This window comes from Seriola aureovittata, chromosome 12 (genome assembly GCF_021018895.1).
Source record: "Seriola aureovittata isolate HTS-2021-v1 ecotype China chromosome 12, ASM2101889v1, whole genome shotgun sequence".
Lineage (NCBI taxonomy): Eukaryota > Metazoa > Chordata > Actinopteri > Carangiformes > Carangidae > Seriola > Seriola aureovittata.
In genome coordinates, this window is record NC_079375.1 from 6733633 (window position 1) to 6755771 (window position 22139).

At 41.7% G+C, this 22139-nt stretch overlaps 1 protein-coding gene across 1 annotated transcript; it reads right to left on the minus strand.

Annotated features, from left to right (window-relative positions):
- Positions 1-1582: 1582 nt before the first annotated feature.
- nfatc4 (nuclear factor of activated T cells 4) lies at positions 1583-18174 on the minus strand. The gene is made up of 13 exons (XM_056392543.1): positions 17482-18174; positions 13248-13414; positions 11646-12158; positions 11377-11552; positions 10854-11016; positions 10490-10590; positions 8953-9054; positions 8230-8417; positions 7743-7883; positions 6871-6926; positions 6571-6697; positions 5108-5830; positions 1583-3508 (listed from the first exon to the last, which is right to left on the minus strand). The coding sequence occupies exons 1-13, from the start codon at positions 17678-17680 to the stop codon at positions 3438-3440; spliced, it is 2727 nt and encodes a 908-aa protein (XP_056248518.1). The 5' UTR covers positions 17681-18174; the 3' UTR covers positions 1583-3437.
- Between the last annotated feature and the right edge of the window lie 3965 nt (positions 18175-22139).

Here is a 22139-nt window from a genome sequence, read left to right on the forward strand (position 1 = left end):
GGCGTGAATATAAAATTGGCTGTTTAATGTCCATAAACACTTAAGATTGTCTCTACGGCCGTCCTACACTATAACCATGCTTTAAACTGCTCTAATGTGTGCTCAGCTAGCACAAGCAGTGACTATGAGAATAAAATTAATTTTAGCATATTATGATGTTAAAAGTATATTAGTAATTCAAGTGGGAATATTAGGCGCATTATTATTAACTAGGTCATTAATAGCACTTGTGTTTGACAGTATCACTATGTTAGCTCAAGAAAATTAGCATAATATGCAACATGATATTTTCATAAAGTGTTTTATATAATGTTAAATGTAACATTAAGGTTAAGATTAAAATTCTTATACGAACAGATGTAAACTTTTAAAAGTCTTTTATCACAGATAATAATTTGAATAGGCCGATAGGACAAACTTGCAATGTGTGTGAAATGACCCTCGAATAATTGGTGTTATACTAAAAATGTGTAGTGTTATTACACAATTGATATTCCTGCTGGTAATAGAATTAGTGTTTACATCATTTATTAGCATTTTTGGTATGGGTTAGCATATCAGTGTCAATATTAGAGTTAGTGCCAATTCCAAATTGGGCAGCAGTAGTAGCAGTAACATATTATCAGTATTCAGTAACAGTCTGTGCACTGTATTAAGTGTCCTGCTTCCACATAGCTCAGTGATCCTATAGTTAGCTTGTCTTTTGGGACTGAGGCTGGGTTTAGATGTAGTGGTCTTTAAGCTCTTTATCTAATGAAGGCTTTTCCATTAAGGGTCTGTTTGTCAGCTGTTGTATGAACCTGTACGTGTCAGTCAGGATGACTCAGGGAACTCCCTGTCTGATCTTTGAGATTATACCTCCCCCTGGTGAAAGTCTGAGTGATTTCATGTTACAAGACGTTCCCAAATACTAGTGTAAGAAATTATGATGTAAGAAACAATACGACATCTTCAGGCAGGATAAAGCCTCTGTTTCATTACGGTATCAGATTCTCGAATCTACGTGTGAAAAAACATTTTAAGCAGTATTTCCTTGTGCAGTAATTGAAGTCTAACAGGTCACGTATCACAGTTTCAAGTCAGGGTGACCTTGCTTTTTTTTTTCTATTCATAAGCTGGGAAACTATGCCATACGGAAAATCAAATGACAAATAAAAGCTCTAAAGTCTAAGAGAGTCACTCAATTCTTTCCAAACATTAATAAGTAGCATATGAGAGAAGATCATGGCTCCAAACGACACTACAGTAAATGACCAAAAGTATGTGGACACGTCTGTCCACATACTTTCATGTACTACTAGTTGTTTGGGGCTATTTATTTCTCTACATAATGTTACACGAATGGGCAACACTTTCACTACTAGCCAGTGTATGGTCAGAGAAAATAGAAACCAGGAAGAGCCAAGATGGAAAGAAACTATGATTAGATTACACTATACTATTGAAAAGACTGAACATGAAGCAAGATTATGAGTTCCAGCGTGTCATACATAAGGAGACCAAAAGAGAAAAAAAAAAGACTTTAAATAAATTTATGCAATGATAATGATCATATCTGAGTTTTATAATCAATTTATCACCATAATATTTAACATTTTTATTTATTTATTTATTTATCAAGTGAACCACACATCTGGGATTCATTATCACAAGGGCCCTTAGTTTCAATTAGGGGAAAACTTTACAACATACACTAATATTTTTGAAAACAGCGGTTTCCAACTTTGAAGCAACAATGTGTGGGACATCTTTTCCTGTTGGACAGGGCCCATGCACTCAGAGACAGGTTCCATACAGCCCCCGAACTTGACCCAACCCAACACCTTTGGGATGAACTGAAATGCAGAATGTGTAAGACCTTCCCAGAGGAGTAGACGCTGGTAGAGCAGTAGATAAATGACCCCAGTTTTGGAAAGACACGTGCAACACAAGACACACAGATGTGATGTTCTGGTGTCCACATACATTCGGCCGTGTGCTCCAAATATGATCATATTAATTAAACTGTTATTTTACAGTGGTGTGGGGGTATTTTGGTCTGTATTTTGTAAAGGAGCGTTTCCATTGCATTATTTTCACGCCACATTCACCTCTCATGAACTTTCCACGTGTAACCACCTTTCCTGAGCCGCAGCCAGAGACAAAAAGTAGGAGCTGGAACTGGAAAAGTCGGTGTCATGAAGGAGTTACGGCTTCAGATTCCAACGTTAAGTTCATCTTAAAAAGATGTTCAGAGCTTTACACCAACTTTATCTATCTCTTACCATTAAGGCTTTTTTTTGGTCTCAAGCTCCGAACATGTCCATTTATGGTTGTGCTGAACCATATAGACCCATAAAACTGTCAAGAAAACATATAATGCTATTCTAGCGTCTTTTTGTTAGGTCGGTGCATTTTTATTGCCCTCTCTGTTTTTGTAACAATGAAAAACTTTTGTCTATCTTTCTTGCAGCTACACACTTTTGAGTGGAGAAAGTACAAACAGAAGAAAATCAGACCTGTGAAGTTTTACAACAGAATGAGTAATATCTCCAACAACCGCTGATTTAGGACAGTTCAGGCGTTCTGGTCCTGACTCCCCCCAGGTGGCACTATTCCTCAAGGCAAACCTGCTCTGCTTAGAGAGGATCTAACAAACTATTCCTCATGCAAACCTGTCAAACAGCTTCGACAGTCACAGCCCGGTCACATCATCCTTCCATGGGGTCAGATTTACAGAATTGTCCTTTGGTCTCAACACCTAAACTTTACATCAGTCACGGTACATCTACCGATACAAGATAGGCTTGGGGGCAACATCGGGTCTTTCTTAACAGCAGCCATTTGTGGTTGTTTTTTTGACATTCAGAAATTCTGAAATAATTGCCACTGTTTGGAAACACAGGATCTTAAATCCTGTCGCCTTTACTTAGAAAGTTTCCATCACATTCAGGAACTGCGTAGAGAAACGTCTACTTACTGCAGGATGGATGACGTTTCTGCTTCTTAAAATAAAGACACTTTCAGGAAAAAGAAATAATTGTGTCGCCTTAAACAAAAAAAAAAAACATTTGTATAGTTACATGGGATTGAAGAAAATACCGTACATTATTAAACCATTTAGTTTTCCATTGGGTTTAAGCCTTTTTCCCTCAGTCCCGAGATTCATTTTGTATGAATGTTAATTATGTTTTTTTCCCCACAAAAGAAAAAACACATGATCCAAGCAGCTTCTTGTATAATTTATATTGAAAACATGTTAAAAACATTAGTTTCCCTTTATAAAACCATAACAATTACCTGTGATCATAATTACAACAGTGTCCTGGCAATCAAATTCCCCCAGTCAATATCACATGTAACTGAAGCGACGCATCTTTATACAAAGTGCACAAGGGATTTAAAATGATGCTGAATATCAAACTGGGGGGGGGGGGGGTTAATCAGCTGCTCTGAGCTCAGTTTGGCTGGTTGTCCATCTGTGAGCCTGACTGGTAAGACTGGATGTCCTCTCCAATGAACTCTGACACTGTGGTGGAGAAGAGAAGAGAGAAAATCACTGTTTCATCCATCTATCCACATCATACATGTCAAGGTGCAGTTTAAGCTTATGCATTGCTCTTCAACCAGGAAGTGCTGACCCAGGTAAGAACACTGTAATTCTAACATCTGAATGACGTGTGTCCTTCGACAGAAATCTCTCAGCTATTATGTCCCCATACAAATAATAAAGCCACATTTTTGTATTTGTAAATGTGACAAGGAAAAAGTTCAGTGATGCTAAACACACTTTTTAAAAAAATTTTGCAGCTGAAATGTTTTGCATTGTCGGCTGGCTCATGTCACAATTCTTCATGGCTGAGCAGCACAAAACGCTTGGGAAATAACGAAGCCAGCAGGGGTGAAAGTTTTAGAGAATGCCTGAGGAATTCATGGTTTTATCAGCATATATATTGGCTGATATTAGCTCATCATCAAATATCCACATCACTGTAAATGTCTGCCGAAAAGAAACAAGAAATTGCACTCTAGAGATGTCAAAGGTACGTTCGAGGTAGCTTCAATAATGGTGTCTCCATTACATAGTTTGCTTATCAAAAATATTTGTTATGCTATGTGTTAATAAAACATTTTTTTTTAAAAGAACTTAGGCAGACTAAACTCTCAAAAATCAATATTGGTATTCACTTAAACATAAAATTAAAATTGAAGTTAAGATTGTCAAATGTCTTTGCTTGTAGTCACTGAGCGACAGCCACATCCATTAAGAACCTTTAAGAGGAGTCTGTTTTGGGGCATATTTGATTGACACTTGACTTCTCAGACTCTCATCACTTTCAGTCACAGTGTTTGCCACGTACTCGCCCCACTTCTGCTCCACTCAGGCTTCACAACATTATCCAAATTTGTATTTTCTGATTCCTGTAACTGGCAAAGATGGTGGAGAGTGTTGCCCAATTTACAGGATTAAAATGTGCCATCTGGTAAATTTCTGCACATTCAAGCTTTAACAGACTTTAAACTTTTACTGAAGTTGTTTCTTATCATGCGGTTAAACTGTAACTGACCGTGTAGGTAACATGAACCTCATCATTTCCGATGTGATAAAGTTTGATGGAGCTGGTTTCACCACAGTGACAAGTATAACATGGCCTAACATTTCTCAACAGAAGAGTAAGGAGAGTGTCTCTACATGGTTAACCCACCAATGAATGGAAAAATGATAATTCAATATCCACAAAAAAAACAACAAAACAAAACAAAATCATAAAGTATATCCTAGTTTTAAAATGTGGCTTCACATATATAAAGACACTTAACTCTGATATTACTGTACTCAACTATTCAAAAGCTCTGCAGACAGGGCATCCAGGCTGGTTACCAGGTAACTGCAATGTCTACGGTTTGATTCCCAGCTCCACCTTTTCTAGATTATAAAAATACTATAACATAAAGGTGAAATACTGAAAAGCTCTGCACATACAGTAACTATTTATTCAGCCATTTTCCATTCACTATCTATTTACAATCTCACCCATGTACTTCATTTGTCTGCAAAGCAGCCACCTAATTCAACGTTTCCACATATTTACCCTCCTCAACATGAGGATCAATACATGTAACTCACCTTCTTCAAAGGTAATTTGGTGCATAGACACTGAGTTGTTAAACTCCAGGGGGCACTCCTGGATCTTGGCATCCCTCTCTCCCCCATGTCCCATCCCCAGCACCCTTCCCTGGGGGTCCCAGCCCTCATAATGGGAGTAGGGTGCAGGGCAGATGTCCTGATAGTGGCTGGGGTTGGAGGGAGGGGAGGGACACGCCTCCTGAGGATAAGCAGAGTACTGGGGGTAAGGGGAGGTGGGGATGGGAGGCAGAGGGGAGGTCGAGATAGGACTGCCAGCGGGGAACGGGCTGAGAGAGGAGGAGTGAGAGGGAGAGGGTGAGGAGGAGAGGTAGGGTGAGTCCAGCCACGGAGAAGGGGAAGGGGAGGGAGGCTGCGGGCCGCGGGGGTACAGAGGGGGAAGGAGCTCGGTGAAGCCCAGTTCCAGGTTCTCGAAGCTGGGGTGACGCTCGGACAGGGCTGCTCTGGACCCGCCGGGCTCCTCCACCGCTGCATCGGGTTTAGAGCAGTACTCCTCGTGGTAGCTCATGGTGGCGCAGGGAGGAGAATAGGTGGAGGGGTAAGGGGGCAGCTGGAAGCCCAGGCCTCGATCATCAGCCACTGGATCACCTCTCACATGGAACCCCCTGTCCATCCTGGGTTGACCCCCCACAGGACACACGGTCCCCCTGTCCAGGGGCAGCACAGAGGGCCGGGACAGCAGAGGGTCCTCTTCTTTAAACATAACTTCAGGGAGAAACGTTGCACATGCAAAATACATTTCTGTTAATATTAACACACTATCCTCCTAATATGATTTTGAATACCCATTGAATATCGCTTATATTGTGGCTCAGAAAGGTGACACCACATGACGTGAATGCTGGTTTTAGGAAGATGAGATATACATCCACAGATGCAATCAAGATGTCATTTTTTAAAAATAACTGTCAATGCATTTCCTTAGTTTTGATAATTACATGAAAAACTTACTGTTTTGTCGATACCTTTGATTTGGGAATATGAACGTACATTTTTTTTTTTTTTCAGTTTTACAAAATATGCTATAGATCTGTAAATTTAGATCAGGAAATATCTGATCAAAGAAATATCATACACAATGATCACATGTGACAGAGCGGGACTTGATTAGTTTGTTCAGGAAGTACATTTATGTGAAATAAACTTATATGTATAGACAACGTTTACTTAAATTTATGGAGAGAAATAAATATCTATGTGATCATGCATATATCTATATACTGATATGTATTTGATTTATGAAGGGAATATTAAAAAAATAAATGTAGTTTCAATTGTTCGCATATATATTCTGTACACACCCACTGCAGCGATGTAGAAAATGTAAATCTAAAAAGCAGGGATGGTTTTAACACGTCTGACCTCCAATTCGAAACACACAAACTGAACAAAATCAACCATGAATCATAGAGTCAGAGGGGAATAAGGTGGGAATGGACACTCACTGGGCAGATACTTGAAGCAGTGAGTGCTGCTTCTTTTCCTCTTCCCGTTGGAGACATAAAGACTGACCGACACCGGCCGACTGACGGACAGGTCGCTGTAGGCGGGAACTCTCACACACAACAAACACTACCAGGAGAGAGAGAGAGGTGTGGACATAACATATCACAGACATGGAAGAGATTCATCGGATCATATGATTGTATCTGCTGATTTAAATTACAGCTTGATCAGTGATGAAAAGTTCATCCGTTCAGAATCAGTTACGTTTTTTCAGACTGACATCACACGTGCTAAATTACCTCATTGCTGTTGTCACGGTCGACATGAGCCTCCTCCTCCCACTGTAATTTACCATCTGATAGATAAGAACATAAGGCAGAATTAAGGACAAGTGTGACGCACGCATACACACACACGCACGCACGCACACACAGAAAGTACAGAAAAACTAACAGGAGGTTAGCATGTGATTCTATAAGAAGCTGCTGATTTTTAACCCCAGAAATAAGTATGAAGCTCATTACGTCTCCTATTATTCACCAGAATAAATAATGATGGGTTTGTCTGTTCCTGACTAATTCAATGTATTTAACCATCTTATTTCATAAAAATCTACCAACATTTGATCTAAAAATCATGGTGCTGTGTATCCAGCATCCTGAAATGCCTTTACTATCCTCCTGAGGAACATTAATCCTGTTTCACAACTTTAAAAAAAAATCTGACACCAATAAATAAAAACTATTTATTCATGACTGTGACTGAGGGAAAGCTCCCTGATTTACTTCAAGGGCAGTGTGATTTCCATCTGTACAACATCTGAATCACTGACTGTTGTTAAACAGCCTTTATAGAAAGATCAAAACCAGCACACACTGTACTGAGTTGTATTGATTAATATTGAGCTACTATATATGTATATATATATACCCTCAAAGATTGAATTTGTGGAACACTGTTCTGCGATTGTCTGAACTACTTTCTTATTACTCTAACTGTTAAAGAAATTAATTCAAATATACGTTCAGACTCAGTGATCATATCTGAACTTTTATCTCCAATTGTAAAGCAAATCCTTACTCACCCTTACACTCCTGTTTTCTGTTAACTAGCTCACATTTCTGATCAGAAATCACATTATTAGCATTTGGCCTCCTCTGTGAACACTCACCTGTCCCTCTCTCCATGAAAACGACTCTGGAGATAGGCAGGAAGTTGGTGCCGCTCAGCAGAAGTTCCTCTCCGCCCTCCACAGAGCAGGACGTGAGACTGACGGACTCGATGACAGGCAGCTCCTGGGCCGAACGCTGGGCTGAGGTAGGGCGGAAAGAGGCAAATGAAACAAGACCAGTAAATACGCTCCCCTCACATGTCTTTAAACTGGGATAACTGATAATCACTTAACCTGTGACCAGACACCCATAACCCTGCTCTCCCTTTGAAAGGTAACTATTTCAAATTTACAACTAAAAAAGTCAGAATGAGAATAAACATGAACATAAAAACAAAACAAAAATGTAACAAATTTTTTGGTCTGCTTATTTTTTTTTGAATCTTCTGCAGACCAACACACACCTGAAGTAGTTCTACCGAGGCCAGCGCACCCCCACTCACATCTACAGTCATTTCCTTAAAACTACACGTGACCGGCAACTCACAGCATTCGATGGGCATGGAGGCAACCTGCAGAGCCAGGACCCGGCCGGGCGGGGCCACAGGGGGCGCTAGAGGGAGGTGGGTACGAAACACCAGACGAACACGCGTGTTCTTCCTGCCAACGTCCGTTTCTCCTTTTCTCAGCTCGATGTCCGAGTTCCTCAGCTTCAGGATCCCTGCGCAGTCAATGCTGCAGCACAAAAGATTTTTTTTCAAACTGTAAATTTAGGTGCACAGACTGTCGGCAAGTGAAATGCTGAACTGGTTGGTAGGGGCTCAGCACTTTTCTTACTGGCACTAAGCGGACTCAGATCTTAAGTATGGCATAATTATCAGGAAATGTACTTACAGTTTCCCTTTAATATATTATCATATAAAAATAATACTTATACATCAGTGTGTGAGCAGCATTTTACTGTTGCAGCTGCTTGAAGTGGAACTAATTTTAACTATCGGGTCCCTCCAAAGAGTCGGAGGTTATAAATCTGAGACAATTAAAGTAGCTTAAATGGAAATACTCAATTAAAGGACAAGTACCTTAAACTTCTTGTTGTTGTTTAGTCACATTGTTCAACAGTGGTCCAGTAAAAGGAATCTAAATGATTTGCCTCCCTCTCAAGTTTACAGTGTAAACTTATAAATGAGCTTGACACTGGAGCATAAGGCTGAATGACATGCAAAAACAACAACGACTTGTTCTGTCCGGACGTCTCTCTTCTACTCACAGTGCAGTCATGTTGTTCTCGGGGTTGAGGGGGATGTCCAGCAGTTTGGTCCCCGCCTGAACGCTCTCATGACTGGCAGTACCCACCATCTTCCCTGTCACCCTGAAGAGGGACAAACAACGACATTTAACAGTCCTCCAGTTACAGTGTTTAGGCTGAATCCCAGCCCTGAGGTAGATCTGGTAAACCCTGTGTGCACGCTCCAGCTCCTGTCAACTCTGCACGGTATAACAGGGGCTCCATTATAAACAATTCTGATAACTGATTAACCACTGAAGGGATTTATTAAGCAAAAAATATATTGGCTCAACATTTTTATAATATTTTCTTCATTAAATCATTCTTTTTTTCTTGAAAAATATATCTGATACATTAATCGATAATGAAAATAATCAACAGTTGCAGCCCTAAACTTGGCTATGTGTATCTTACATTAATTATTTTTATCTACTTTTATTTACTATGTCACATTTGCTGTGATGGTTACGCTCGCTTGCATATAGTCTGTATCCTGAAAAGCACATCCGTCTATCTATCCATGAAAGGAACAACTACATGCAGTTTGGTAAGGAAACTGTCAAATCAGTTAAATATTTTCAAATAAAGACAAATCATAAACTGTTGATGTCCCAGAATATCCCACAGATGCCCCAAGATACAAGGAGTTGAGAAAAATAATAGCAAAGTCAGACATACAGCGTCTTTCCTCTTGATGCACCTTTTCCTCTCTGGACTTTTATTTTGCAAGAACATTTGTTCACTCATTTACTGATTTAAAACCTCGGACGCACTGTTTGTGAATCCTCCTTTTAAATGGGGCAGAGGTTCAGAAACACACGACTAAAATCAAATAGCAGTAAAAAAGAAGAATACGTTGCTACGTCAATTATAACGACATAGTGAAAAGTAACGATGATAAAAGTGAAAGTGTAGGCTTGACTTGACAATGAGACAAATAAATAAATTAAACAAGAATAAAAACAATTAAAAATTAAAAGCAATGACAATTAGAATCAATAAAATTAACAATTAAACCTTTGTCTCAGCTGCATTAATGAGGTCAACTTTAAGTTTTGTTGAAGCATTTTCAAAGTGTGTGGGACACCGTAAAAAGAAAGCAGGTCTTCCTCACAGGCAGGCCAGTTTTATTTGGTATATGAAGTAATGTTGTGTCCCGTAACCATCTCCAGTGATGAATCTTAATGCAGAGTGATACGCTGCATCTGAAGGTTTGAGTTTGAGAACTGGCCGCCAACCAAAAAACAACATCCCTGTAAGCCATGTTCAAATAATATTCCTACATTTTCTACTTTAAGCTGATGCTCTCATCATAGAACAAGCCACACTGACGATGACCAGCGCAAAAAACATCTCCTAGACCAACACAACAAGCAGCTGGTGGCAGATTACGCAATGACTAAAGCCACAGTGATCGCACGACGAGCCCTGTGAATACACAGTATGTCGTGTCCCTCAAATATCTATGTGCTCGGCAATAAGTTTGATTTGAAATGGAAAGTTCAGTCCAGTTCAGTACCTGTGTATCTGATAGAAAGGATGTGGCCTGATGGATCTGTCGTCAGCTGTTCCAACGAAAACCTGAAGAGACAGCGGTTTCCTCTCTGTGTATCCACACAGCTGTGAAGAGAGACCCAGTGTGAGGGATGACATCAAACTGTGATGAGGCCAGCAGCAGTGAGCCACGACATGGGTCCTCAGACTTTGTTCCACTATTACAAACACAAAACTTTTCACACTAATTTTCTACCTCAGCTGGATTAGAAATTACATTAAATGTAACATCAGTCAGAGTTTATTCTGACAAATCTGTATCGGCACTAAAAATGTAAATACATCTTTCAGAAGCTGTATGTATGTAAATCTGCAGGTCTGTGCTTCACCTTGACGACGGGATGTCCTGTCGGCGCAGCCTTGACGGCTCCCCTGCTGCCCTCCGTCTCGTAGTGGGCTCTGTGGTGCGGACGGGGCTGCACCTCGATACGCAGCTCGTACTGGTCAAACTGGGACGGCAGCGGCCAGTCGAGTGGCGGCAGAGCATTAGACCTAGCATTGGATCAGAAAATCATTATGGTTTTACTCGGGAACAGAGAACACAGTCGGGGCGGAGACGCGCCACAGGTGCAGATGAACTATTTAGTGGAGCAACTAATGAGATTTACATATAATTTACACATGCAAACATGACAGGTGCAAAACAGCCAACACAGTAAGCACCAAACCTTAGTGATTATTAATACTGTTAAAATTGTACTTTCAATTAATGTAAATGAATTTAGGTTTTGTTGAAAGTGATGATCACGTCTCATCCACATCTACTCTAATTGTATTGCAATAAAAACTTCGTTAGCTCTTTATCTTGGTAACTGATAACTCTGATAATTGTGTGTGAGTGTGTGTCCGTGCCTGAACAGAGGGCTGTGGGCGCTGGCTCGGGCCCTGCCCCAGGCCAGAGCAGGGGGCACAGAGAGGTAGTCCATGCCCAGAGAGGGGGGCTCTCTCCTGGTCTGCTGGGTCTCTGGCAGCGGGCAGGGGGAGATGTGGCCTGGAGCCTGCTCCTGATCCACCTCCCTGGGAGACAACTGGAGGACAGAAAGTGAGGGTCACCACTGCGGGGCAATCTAAATTCTATAAAATGTCATATTTTACCACAAAACCAAAACCAGCCTCTTCACCTGCTCCAATGACGTCTTCCTGGTTTTCTGTGGGATGCTGAGCTCACAGCTGCTGGGTGGAGCTTGCGACTGAGGGGTGGAGTCTCCACCGTCTAGGTTGCACCCGTGCAGCTCCTCTGAGTAACTGCTCCTGCGTGAGGTACAGGGGGAAGCCAGGGGGGAGTTCCTGCGTTTTTTGCCCCCGGGGGAGGTGGGCCTCGATGACGGCGAGAGCCCAAAATTGATGGTGGCCTCGTTGAGCTCCTCTTCCTCCACCAGCAGGGAGTCGCAGCTGGAGGCGGGGCTCAGCCAGCCGCGGGAGGAGGGGCTGGAAGCCGGGCTGGGGCTGAGGGAGCCGGGGCATCTATCACGGTAGGTAAAGGGGTCCAGCAGGGGGAGGTAGAGGCGCTCTCGGTCCCACCCACCTCCGCCGCCCATGTCCCAGTAGCTGGAAATGGTGGGCGCTGGGTCGTCTTCAGGGGAGATGGTGGTTATCTGGATGCTGGGACACTCGACCACACGAGACTCTGAAACCTGGACAGAAGATGATTCATCGTCTTAATTCTATCTCTCAGTGCATAGACAGAAAATGATGAATTTTTAATGATCAACTAATTGTCCAAGTTATTTAATGAGCAAAACCGCCAAATATTTTTCCACGATTTTTTGTTTTTCTCTGTTTTTCATCACTGGAAACTTTTAGACTTGGACTGTTGGTTGGACAAAACATATAACGTGAAGTCACGTTAAAGGGATATTCTGAATTTTTGGATTGATTACCTACATTCGAGACAGTAATCAATTTCAAATGATTTACAAAATCTATCACAGTCACCATTTAGCTTCCTTAACAGTTAGTTACATTGTGACCATGAAGTAATGCAGCTGAGAGCAGGAACTGTTTCCAAACTACTATCACTTCTGCTGAAGAAAGCCACTGAACAGCTACTTTGTGATGCAAAAATTAATTCACTTAACCAACATCCATGTTTGCTTATCGTGTTTGTCTGCAAAATTTCACACCACATAACCTCAGATGGTGAAGGAGATAAATGCAACAAGAAAGAATAGATCTCCCTGCTTGTAAATAATGTGACATTGACTAAACTGAAATAAATCAGCAAAATGTTCAGATTAATGGAAGCTTAAATTAATGCTGCTTGGACCACATGAGAACATTGGCTGTCTGCCTTTGATATGGTTTTGAAAGAGGTCGTTACTGATAAAGTGTCCCTGGATTTCGCATCAACAAAAATGGGAAGAGCCAGACATTGCTGTTTTTGGATTGAGACTTCGACAGCTCCCTCAGTTTGAGAAGTGATGTCTGTTCTAAGCCTCAGTTTACCTTCACAGAAATGTGCAGTAGATTTAGCTTAGCTCTAAATTAGGCAATTTCCAGTTGTGAGTTATGACCACTACATGAATGCAGGGTAGCTGTAGTAATTTATACGTGATGACAGAGATAAAGTTTGTGATTGTATTGAGAAAGACCACATGTCATGGTGAGTGCGGGACCCACAGCTCAGCTCACCTTATTAATGGGGGAAAATATGCAAAAGGTGCAGAATGACTCATAAACCTTTTTGAGGTTCAAACTGTCTGAGGATACAGAGGTTGTCTCACCTGTACAGAACGCGCTGGCAGGCTCTCATAGGTCCCGCTGAACTCTCTGACCGGGGCCCTTCGCGGAGGCGGGGAATGCATCCCAGCCCGCTGACTGGCTGAGGGCGGCGGACTGGGGATGCTGATTGAGTGTCCTGCATGAGTGGCAGCCAAGTGGTTGTCCGTAACTGAAAAAGTGAATAATCTTCGGTTTGAGAGTGAGGAAACACGGCAAACACAGGCAACAGAGCACACACTGAAAAAACACTTGAGAGCATCCTCTGGACAAAAGTGCTGATAACCAACTGCTGCTAATGAAGAGTTTGAAGCGTTTTCTTTCCCCAAATATTCACCTTTACTTCCACATGGCAACAATTTATAAAACAATTTATTTTCTGGCTTGCTTTTTTTTTCTCCACACACTTTCTTTTCATATCACATGTTGTGGGTTTTTCGGGGTCATGTGACCTCGAATCGATCCTTCTTCAGAACCGCATGATGACAGTTAACTCTGGAGACCTGCTGTTCTTTTACATCTGGCACGAGAAAGACTCATTAGATGTCAATCAAAATATTGTAAACACAATTTGTGGTAAGTAAAGATTCTTTTTTTTATATCATCAACATGCCTGCATCATTCATTACACATCAGTTTTCCTTGATTTACTGCACTGTAATTGTTGCCATATGGACGATGCGTGCAACTGGAACGTTTTCTCAGGAAGTGCACAGTTAGCGTCTTTCACAAAAGTGCTGCATTTTTGTCACTTTTAATATAAAGGAATAGTTTGACCTTTTTGGGAAATATATATAATAATTTACTGCTTTCTTGCTGAGCGTTAGATACGACGATTTATACTGCTCTCATGTCTGTACTGTAAATATGAAGCTGGAGCCAGGAGACAGTTAGCTTAGCTTAGCACAAAGGCTGGAAACGGGGGAAAACAGTTAGTCTGGCCCTGGGCAAAGGTAATAATTATAATTAATTTATAACACTGAAAAGGTTCACCATTCACACATGATTTCTTTCTTTTATATATATATATATTTTTTTTTTCTGACAGGACATTTTATTGAATTATTACAAATGATAGAATATGCTCAGAAATGATCATCAGAGGAATAAAACTAAAGGCATCTGCAGGAACCAAGTGACAACGTAGCTTCATGTCATACATCTCAAGGAGTTCATCCTTATATATATATATGTAGTAAACTTGATTAATATTAGAGTGGAGTTTAGTCTTATATTCCATAATCTCCCAGTCATATGGCAACAATTTACTAAATGCCCCCCCCCAGCACTTTTTTTTAAACTCTACTTTGCGTGAGAAGAACTATTTTTGATTCTAACCAAATCATGAAGTTTAGTTTTTGTCTCACTGATCCAAATCTTACACTTTTTAAGAATCACAAACCCGACTCTGCTGCTAATCCTGACAGTTATGAAGATGATTTGGAGCTTTCTCAGAAAACATGCTCAACAGAACTGTGCCAAACAACCGTCCTCATGAGGACACGACCCCTCAAAACCACAGTCCTCACCACAACATTTCCCCAGCGTGGTGCGGTCGGCCTCCACACGGAGCCAAACAGTAGTTACTCTGTAATTAGCGAGACTCCAATTGATCACTGGTGCACTGCAGTGGCGGCAGGCCATACCGGCAATTTTTGGGCATCGGGGACGCACAACAGCAACTGCCAGCAAATTAAGACTCGGGGTGAAAAATCTCCTCAAATGTTTCCTGGCAACAAAAATATTTCCAAGTGATTAAAGCTGCAGTGCTGAGGCAACTCTTCTGCTGGAGGATTTTTCACATGAAATAAAGATTTAGATGTTTGTGTATGGACCAGCGGAGGAGTTTATGAGCCAAGAAAACTTACCCAACACTTATTGAGCACAATAAAGCTAATCTAAAGTCTAACAGATCAAGTATACGGTAATATTTTACGATGTATCCTGAGTTGAACCTCAAAAAAGTGATCAGGGGCACAATCTGATAATCTATACCCCTACCCAATCCCCATATGGCACAACTGGGCACTATAATGAAATTAAGAAGTGTATACATGTCCCTAACACTGGTGGTGGCTGAGGGCACCTGAGTATTAATCCTGCTACTGGCTATGACTAATTCACCATCCAGTCTCCAGAGTGACACATCTACGGTTGTCAAATGAAGCTGTGGTCAGACCTGGAACAGCAAATAAATACATTTACCTCTTGAGATTCTCTTCTCTTAAAACTATTGATGACACAGTCATTTATATGTTGTTGGAGAGAGCGGCAGGATTTAGTCACATAATATTGGGAAGCCTCATCTTACATGATTAAGATAATGTAATACTTCATCCTACGGTAATTAGATCTTCTTATGAATGATAAATCAGAGGAGTTGTGAGATGATAAACAGGTAAGAAAAATTATGAACAAAATGATGCTTATTTTTCAGGCTCTTCTCTAATGCATGTTTTTCTTTTCTTTTCTTTTCTTTTCTTTTCTTTTCTGACTTCTTAGATAATTGCACCTCTTCATCTCCTCTTCAACCTGCCCTCGCATTACAATCTCTGAAATGATCGTGTAGATGTTCAGGTGCAGACCAGCAGAGGAGTCGACGCTTTGCGAAAACACATCACGTCACTTCCTCCTCACTTTCTCTCCAGTCAAACGTACTGTTATACAGTACATACATTAAGTGGAAGACAAAGGGGGCTTCACCACTGCAGGACATGCAAAATTACTATCAAAGAGTTACTGAACACAGTGTGCTACTTTCGCTAAAGTCTAACCATCTAACTTTTTTGATGAGTGGTTCAGCAACCGGACAAGGGGCCACAAGATAAATCTGAGGGAACATAAGATTATGCATTTCTGCGACACAAAATAATCTTTATTTGCTGGGATCCTCCTGTTATCTGCCTCTTTTTTTGTGAATTTATGCTTCATTTTTCCATGTGAAATACATATTTTTGTCAATGTTGTTTTAAAATTCGGCGTTTCTGTTATAAATTATGTTCATTAAGTGATGGCCCGCTGCCAACTGGGATTTTAGAGCCACAACAATCTCTGGCCTCATCGTCTTACTTTAGATAAAAATGATTCCAACGATGCAGCGAGATGAACAGACTTCAAACCAGGCAGAAATAGAGCACTGGTTTCGGATCAATGATCAGTATTGGCAGATACACTGATTTCAGATTTAGGTATCATGAAACAAAGTAGGGGCGGCACATTACATTATAGTCTACCTCTACCTCATCTAAAAGTTATTCAAATAAGTAGTAATTAAATCACGGTTTGGTTTAACTGGGCACACATGCTGCCAGCGACCAGGGTTGGTAAGTCAACATTGATTTGTTTTATGTGTCACGAGCCACAAGAAGTTGTGTCCCACTGCTTTGTATATTGCTGGGGACATAAGATCGGAATATCAGGAGAGACAGGAGAGCTGAAACAAGACTCGAACCAACTTGTGTGAAGGTTTTTACTCTGAAAAGTAAAAAACTAATCACCTAAAGTGAAGATTTGCCCTCTTGTTTCTCCTGCAGTTCACTTTCATGCCTTGGGTGTGGTAAAACAACTGTATGCCAGTGTGGGAGGGAAACAAGTGAGAGAGTGGATGTGAGGATATGAGGTGTGTGTGCTCCTGAGTGTGTGTGTGTGCGTGTGTGTGTGTGAGTGTGTGTGTGTAGTGAAAAATGGGGGGAGGTGGAAGTGAACGAGGGAGGGAGGGAGGTGTGTATGTGGTGCTCGTTCAGTACACAGAGGTTGAGGTTCCTTCCCAGATGGCAGCTGTTAACTCTACTCACACGCACAGCTGATTGGAAACACATTGAGTCTGGGGCTGCACGCACACAAACACACAAATGAGCACACGCAAATGCACTGTGCAGGAATACAGAATATGCAACACACTCAGATGCATACCGCACACAAAACAAACACACAATAAAAATATACTCGTGCTCACATGCTTACAGAAGCGGGCACGCACACATCACACGCAAGCTCAAACACACGTACACACGAACTTCGCATGCAGATGAAGGCCCGTGTTAGAACACGTTCACACGCGCGCACGCACGCACGTACGCACACACACACACACACACACACACACACACACACACGCACACACACACACACACACACAAGTTCCCATGCATTAGAAGCCCGCCTGGCCACTCAGACCATCTCTATCCAGTGTGCGCCTTTTACTTCAACACATTCAACAACCCCAGAAAAGACTCTGACCCTGGTTGCTGCTGCTGCTGCTGGAGGACTCCAGGTGCAGCAGGGTGCCCTCACTTCCCTCCCCGAGACCGGAGCTCTCCGGCTCGGCCGTGCGCACCGGGGACGGTCCCTGGCTCTGCCGCGGCGGCGGGTCCTCCTCAAACACCAGCTTGAACTCGAACTCGCCCTCCTCCCAGCCCGAGCCCGGCGCGGCCCCCATCGCCCTCCGGCAGCAAGGACAGGATACAGATACAGCGATACAGTCTTATCTCCTTGGGTCAAACACAGCGACTTTGACGCCTTCGGCGCGCCTCGAAAATAGGATATTCCCAAAACCTTCTCCTATGTGCGTGTCATTGCGCCAATGTCCCTGCTCTTGGAAAAGTTTTGGTGTAACTTGAGCAACTTTTCCACGCTGTTTCCACACGATGAGAGCTGCTTCTTTTGCTCGGATCGTTGCAGCTTTTTGCGGTCCAAATCAAATCCTCCTCGCTCGGGATATCTCACAGTCTTTTCCGGAACATATTTCCCAGATAGAGTCGGGTCTTTCATTCTAGCTCCATCGCCATCCCCGGAGCTTCTCCCTCTTCTTCCCCGTTCAAGACAGAGAGAGAGAGAGAGAGAGCGAGAGAGAGCGAGAGGGAAAAAAAGTTTATCAAATATTTTTGTCGTCCTTTACCCTTAATTGCCTTTGGGAGGGTTTCCCAGCTCCAGTTGGTCCGTTACTCATTCCCCATAGGATCTCATGCCTGTCAGTCATGAATCCCCCCGGCTCAACCTCCAGCCCCCCCCCCCTTCCTCCCTCGCTCACTCACTCACTCAGGAGGTTTCTCTTTTAGTCAAACTCACTTAACATTTACACCAGTATCCTGCAAAAGTATCTCTACAATTTATACATCTAATTTTGCATCATCCAAACATAATTTTTCCCGGCGTTTCCCCTCTAGATTTAGGTTTGTCTTCACATCATAACCCAGTGTCATTAACAGTGTTTCACACATTTAAGCTCTTAACAATATGATTATTATTCCAATCATGAGCAGGACTCATGGCAAGCAGCTCACTGTCTCCAAAACTTGCCATTGAAGGCCGGCTGCACGGCCACCAGGGCTGTGATGTTAACTGTCAGTTACTGCACATAAGAGGGCCTATTTCCTGTGGCGACGAACACGACAGCCCCCCTTTTTGGCTGTCACTCTTCCCCTCTCCTCCCCCTTGCTTCTTCTTCTTTCTTTTCTTTTTTCTTTTTCTTTCTTACCCCACTCCTCGTTCCTCTCTTCTCCCCACCAACCCCTCCTCGTCCCTCCTTCTCTTGCGTCTCCCCTCCCTCCTTCCTCTCCACCACAGATCTGTTTCTCATTATCCTCTGTAGTCTGCTCTCTGTCTGAGTCAGGAGACGAAAAACTTAAATAAACACACTCTCTCAGGCTCTCTCCGCCTCGGTCCAGCTCCTTACCCCCCCCCTCCTCTCAGTCTCTCCCCTCTGTCCTCTTTCCTCGCCCTCCTCTGGTTCTCACAATCATCAGGCGTATGTTATACTGGAGTGTAACTGGGGGCTTGTTTCACTCTCCCTGTCATCCTCTTGGGGTTGTGTGGGCAGGCCTTGGATCCTGGACTGATCTCAAGATGTTACAGTCTGGTTGGGGAGAGGAAAAAGTGCTACCAGCAGGGCTGACGCAAGACTTTCTGAGGCCCTAAACAAGACTTTGACAAACCCTTCACCACCACCATCACTAAATCCCAAAATGGCACCAGGCCATCGGACTACAACATAATCCCGGAGTGAATGTTTGAATTATTAGTGGTAAAAAAAAAAGAAGAATTTTCAGATTTTTGGGGCCGGCTCCCTCTTGGCTAAATGTTCCTACCCAGCCATTTAGTTTGCTATTGACCATGACTGTTAGTTTTGATATAAATTTATAGGCCAGAATGTCCAAACTGAAGGGATCAGAAAGCTTCAAACAAAGTTTCAGGTCATCAAACTCCCCCAACAAACTTTCCAATCACAGAACCGGGGTTACTGCATCCGACAAACTGTGCGAGTTTTCTGAGACCAACAACCTGACAGCAGGTGTGTAGAGGTGAGAAAGTGTGCAGGGTTTGACCTTTATGAAACTTCCACTGTCACCTCTTGTGTGCAAACAGTTGCAACACTATGAACACTACTTTCAGTAGAATAAACAGTTTACACTTATTTGATTGATTCTCGCCCCCTTCATGATTTAATTTATTTCAGGGATGCTGCATTCACAGAGGGGGGGTGTGACATGAAATAGGATCCAGGAAGGCTGGTTCCAGTGGCAGATGGATAAGTATCAAGGCTTCTCAGACACTAAAACGAGACAAAAAGTTTATAATACCATGAGATCGTACAACTCTGGAAAAATTATCGTGACTTTTTCATGCATCTTTTCAACTGCAAGGAAAACCGTACAAGTGCAACATTGATGCTACAAAGTAATCTACAGGCAATATGCTCTTGCATGTGTTTGATTGGCGACGCCGGTAAATACGGCTGGATTACATCGCATTGTGTTGCATAACTTACAGCTTCCGTTCAGCATGTTCAAGTAATTTTGTGGGAAAAAAAATCTGTCCAGACCAAAGCACAAAACAATGGGGAAACTAAATCTAAAAGCAAAATTGTTTTCTCCTTCTTTTTTTGATTGGCAATTAACAAAAATGTACAGTCTCAGCTGGCTCAGCTCATCTTTGCTTTGTCCCTTCCTGCCCTTTATCATCACCTAGGTTAAATTGTGTTTCAGGAGAGCTGACCTCACAATTTATTATCACTGACGTATTGTTCTGTTTCTGTTGTCAGACAACTAATTACAAATTGTGTTTTTAAATGCTACCTGTTAACCGGGTGAACAGTAATTTTTCAAGTCACAAAAGCCGTTTGACAAGTAACATCTGTTCATCACAACATCTGTGTTATGCGTCAAAATGAGTGATCGAATGAGAGTTGAAGCACATGCTGGTACTGTATTCACATTCTCAGTGGTTGTTCAAATACAGAGCGTTTCTAGAAACGGAAAGTTTTGGGGTGGGCGGGGGGTTGTGAAACTGTAGCGTTGAATGGCTAGTAAATTGTTTAAAGGACTGCTGCAATGTGATGGATGAGTGCAACACACAGGAGGAACTGCTGAGTGTCAAGTTTATGAGAGAAGGAGAAAACGAAAGGTATTGTTCTCGTGGATGTGTTGCCCTCATGTGGTGAAAGAGAGGAAAGTTTTACTGGAACTTTCCTCAAAAGTCAGTTCTGCCTTCATAGCCCGAGGACACGGATTATTGTTATCAGTGGAAAATCTTTTGTAACTTGATCCCTGACAGACTGATGTTCTCAGTCAGAGAGAATTATTTAACTCAAGTACATTTTGTGGTGGTATGATTCAACAGACACATAAAAAAAACCTACATTCTCCATAAAAAGTCATGCAAGTACTGACATGAATATATAAATTCACACTATTCCAAAACACATAATGCTTGGAAAAATTATTAAATATATAAGTATTTGATACAAAGTAAACAAAATCATGGAAAATAATAATAATATTTTTTTCCATATATGTTTCGTATTAAGTAAAACTTATTTGCTATTTATAAGTGTGAATTCTAAAAGAGAGGGTTGTTTGCTGTTAAATAGTTTACATACAGGCCAAGCTACTAAGTAACTAATTCATATTTACTCACTTGTAGAATGTGAGACTAAAACTATTTCTCTTTGCAACTAATAATAGATTATACCTGCTATTTTTGGTGGAAAATAGTCTGTCAGGAACTAAAGCCAGGGCTGATGGGAATATCATTAGTTTTGAATGTATTTGTATTTGACAAGTTCATATTTGGTCAAATGATGGCGCTATTGAGGCACATCATGAAAACCACAAATGTGAACCTCCTGGTGGTGCTGAAGAAAAAGGCAGAAACATTAGGATTCATCATCTGGGGACTGTGGACATCATGAATGTGTAGTAGATTTGGGGATATTTGACAGGATACGTGATAGTTTTGATCTGTTGGAGGTGATACAGGAAAAAAAAAAAAAAATCAAAGATTACCAAAGTCACTAGGGCTCACCTTCTGAGCACCATGAATGTGCGCAGCAAATTTCATGCCAACCCATACAACACTCGCTGGTATATCTCGGTAAACGCAAAAAGTGTGAACCTGCTACACGAAAAAAGTCAGGAGATCACCAAAGTCTGTATGATTCACTCTCTGGAGACCATGAATGCCTTTGAAAAAAATTTCATCTGAATCTGTCCAAAAGCTGTTGGTATAGATATTTCAATCTGGACCAAAGTGGTTTGGGGGGATTGATGCCAGGAAAGTAAACCGCACCCTTCCTTTTCTCCCACTAGACAATGTGGCAAGAAGTGATAAAGTCTTGGATAAGTACAGAGCGTTTTCTATAAACTACCTCAAAGAGTAATATTACTAACAGTACCGGGTGTATGTCTCTGGAAAACAAGCTACGTTAGTAATGCCCCAAAGGTAGTAGCCAAAGTCTGTGACTAAATATAATATTCATGTCACTATATCAATCTATATCTATATCTTGTCCTTTGCTTTTTTTTTTTTTAAATCACTTGGAAGATGTTGACTTCCACTGCTAGTTCTGATGTCTTCATGTAGCACAACCAAACATACACAACACAACGGTTGGATTATTA

What these genes read in the sequence shown, in the direction of transcription:
- nfatc4 (XM_056392543.1), bottom strand. Translation starts at nt 17,680, where the DNA reads ATGGGGGCCGCGCCGGGCTCGGGCTGGGAGGAGGGCGAGTTCGAGTTC. An exon ending in CTCCATGCCCATCGAATGCT is followed by an intron (nt 7,884 to 8,229) that starts GTGAGTTGCCGG and finishes GCCCTACCTCAG; the next exon opens with CCCAGCGTTCGGCCCAGGAG. An exon ending in CTGCTTCAAGTATCTGCCCA is followed by an intron (nt 5,831 to 6,570) that starts GTGAGTGTCCAT and finishes TTCTCCCTGAAG; the next exon opens with TTATGTTTAAAGAAGAGGAC.